The sequence below is a fragment of the Chiloscyllium plagiosum genome, unplaced genomic scaffold, assembly GCF_004010195.1.
Source record: "Chiloscyllium plagiosum isolate BGI_BamShark_2017 unplaced genomic scaffold, ASM401019v2 scaf_10416, whole genome shotgun sequence".
Lineage (NCBI taxonomy): Eukaryota > Metazoa > Chordata > Chondrichthyes > Orectolobiformes > Hemiscylliidae > Chiloscyllium > Chiloscyllium plagiosum.
The window spans coordinates 8,407-11,579 of record NW_025209921.1 but is presented as its reverse complement, the minus strand read 5'-3'; the positions used below and the strand labels follow the sequence as shown (position 1 = coordinate 11,579).

The following is a 3,173-nucleotide window of genomic DNA, read 5'->3' as shown; positions in this document are numbered from 1 at the left end:
TGCCCCCCCTCTCCCTCCCTCTCTCCCCCTCTCCCCCTCCCTGGCCGGTCTGTGTACAGCCTCCCACAGTGCTCCCCTGGCAGATGTTTGCCAGTTTTCTAAGTCAGTGGCAGCAATGTCATGACAAGTTGTTGTTGTGTGGGACCTGTTACTGACAGAGAGGCCGACCCAGACACCCTCCAGCCTGTTACACAGGAGGCCATTCAGCCCCTCCCTCCTCCAGGCTGTTACACAGGAACAGGAGGCCATTCAGCCCCTCCGCCCTCCTCCAGGCTGTTATTGGGGTGAAGTCCCCACAGTGCCCTCCCAGTATAACCGCAGTGACTGGTCAATACCCTTCCAGCTGTACGTGTTGAATGTGTGGTCCACGTTATGGAGGAACACAGACTGACCTGGTTTCATATTGTCTCAGACAAAACGATTAAACTGTCTTCAAATAAACTTCCAAATCGGACACACCACATTGGAGTCATTCTGTTTCTGTTTTTCTGCATCCTCCACACATCCGCCATCAAACACTCCCAGGGACAGGGACAGCACGGGGTGAGGGACAGAGTAAAGCTCCCTCTACACTGTCCCCCCATCCCAGGGACAGGGACAGCAAGGGGTGAGGGACAGAGTAAAGCTCCCTCTACACTGTCCCCCCCATCCCAGGGACAGGGACAGCACGGGGTTAGATACAGAGTAAAGCTCCCTCTACACTGTCCCCCCATCAAACACTCCCAGGACAGGGACAGCACGGGGTTAGAGACAAAGTAAAGCTCCCTCTACACTGTCCCCCCATCAAACAGGAAGAGGACCTAGTGGAGCTGCTAGCCTCTGAGGGATGGGTATGTGTGTGTGAGGGGGTGGGGGACAGGATCTGGTTACTGAAGGACGTACAAACGAGGAAGAAGACCAGGTAACCGCAGGCTTCAGGCCTGGTCCGTTCGCTGTTCAGTCAGGTCGTAGCTTCTTGGAAAGTGAGCACGACTCAACAGAGAGATCAAGAGAGGGGTGAATGGGGAAGGACTGAGAGAGGGTGAGGAACAGGGAACCCACAGCTCCTCCCACCCCCACCCCCGCCCAAAGACGCTATACGGGGGTGGAGGTGAGGTCAAGAGATATCGAGAGCAGCAGGGTGACAGGCCAGTGGGTGTAAGTATGTAACCTCCCCACCAAGCGATGTGGGCCCAGATCTGGTCCCGCAAGGGAGAGACAGGGGTGTGGTCTCGTGGGGGAGAGACAGGGGAGAGACAGGGGTGTGGTCTCGTGGGGGAGAGACAGGGGTCTGATCCCACAGGGGAGAGACAGGGGTGTGGTCTCGTGGGGGAGAGACAGAGATCTGATCCCACAGGGGAGAGACAGGGGTGTGGTCTCGTGGGGGAGAGACAGGGGTCTGGTCCCACAGGGGAGAGACAGGGGTCTGATCCCACAGGGGAGAGACAGGCGTGTGGTCCCACAGGGGAGGGACAGGGGTGTGGTCCCACAGGGGAGAGACAGGGGTCTGGTCCCACAGGGGAGAGACAGGGGTCTGGGTCCACAGGGGAGAGACAGAGATCTGGTCCCACAGGGGAGAGACAGGGGTGTGGTCCCACAGGGGAGTGACAGGGGTGTGGTCCCACAGGGGAGGGACAGGGGTGTGGTCCCGCAGGGGAGAGATAGAGATCTGGTCCCACAGGGGAGGGACAGGGGTGTGGTGGTCCCACAGGGGAGAGACAGGGGTCTGGTCCCACAGGGGAGAGACAGGGGTGTGGTCCCACAGGGGAGAGACAGAGATCTGGTCCCACAGTGGAGAGACAGGGGTCTGGTCCCACAGGGGAGAGACAGGGGTCTGGTCCCACAGGGGAGAGACAGGGGTCTAGTCTCGCAGGGGAGAGACAGAGACCTGGTCGCACAGGGGAGAGACAGGGGTCTAGTCCCACAGGGGAGAGACAGGGGTCTGGTCTCGCAGGGGAGACAGGGGTGTGGTCCCACAGGGGAGAGACAGGGGTCTGTTCCCACAGGGGAGGGACAGGGGTCTGGGTCCACAGGGGAGAGACAGAGATCTGGTCCCACAGGGGAGAGACAGGGGTCTGGTCCCACAGGGGAGAGACAGGGGTCTGGTCTCGCAGGGGAGAGACAGGGGTCTGGTCCTACAGGGGAGAGACAGGGGTCTGGTCCCACAGGGGAGAGACAGGGGTGTGGTCCCACAGGGGAGAGACAGCGGTCTGGTCCCACAGGGGAGAGACAGGGGTGTGGTCCCACAGGGGAGAGACAGAGATCTGGTCTCGCAGGGGAGAGACAGGGGTGTGGTCCCACAGGGGAGAGACAGGGGCCTGGGTCCACAGGGGAGAGACAGAGATCAGGTTCCACAGGGAGAGACAGGGGTCTGGTCCCACAGGGGAGAGACAGGGGTCTGGTCCCACAGGGGAGCGACAGGGGTCTGGGTCCACAGGGGAGAGACAGAGATCTGGTCCCACAGGGAGAGACAGGGGTCTGGTCCCACAGGGGAATCAAAGGATCACGTGGGAAAGTAGCCCAAGATGAGCCACAGGTGTGTGGCAGGGTCAGCATACCTGATGGGCTGAACAGTCAGCAGTGACATTTCTCTGTTGTCCACAGGTCGCTTTCATTAACCCCAACTCCTACGTCAACATCATCATTGGTGTGTCCACCTTTGTCTCTTTCTACGGATACCTCTTGTACTACAAGGCTACCAAGAACTCGCTCCATGGCTACGGCCTCCAGGGCAAGTTCATCTGCATCATCGTGGTCCTGGTGCTCTTTGGCCTTCAGAGTGGTATTCTGGAGACCATGGGAGCACTCAGTGTCATCCCCTGCTTCCCACCCTTCTCGGTCGACATGCGCTCTCAGAGTAAGTCCGCTGTCTTCACGGGAAACGGGGCAGTGGGTACGGGGCTGGACGGGGGCAGGGTCAATATGTTGCTGCCATCATGGCTCCCCCCACCCCCGGACATAGGGAGTTGCTACATTTAGAAAGATGAGCTGGCCTTTACTGAGTTGGCAACAAGCACGGGCGATAAGTGTTTTCGGTTTTTCGGCTGGATAGTGCTGTGTTGGGGTGGGGTGTGCTGGGCTGGATGAGTTCAGTTGGATTGAGTTGATTTGAATTGAGTTGGGATGAGTTGGATTGAGTTGAGCTGGATTGGGATGAGTTGGGGTGGGATGAGTTGGGTTGGGTTGAGGTGGGA

General features: G+C 59.1%; 1 protein-coding gene across 1 annotated transcript in view; it reads left to right on the top strand.

The window, feature by feature from the left end:
• LOC122546842 overlaps window positions 1–3,173 on the top strand; it is a gene marked incomplete at its 3' end in the record, with an annotated part of 13,168 nt that overhangs the window by 1,592 nt on the left and 8,403 nt on the right. The window contains exon 2 of the mRNA XM_043685470.1: window positions 2,584–2,836. Within this exon, the coding sequence (XP_043541405.1) occupies window positions 2,584–2,836 (253 nt within the window). The remainder of the gene's footprint in view (window positions 1–2,583; window positions 2,837–3,173) is intronic.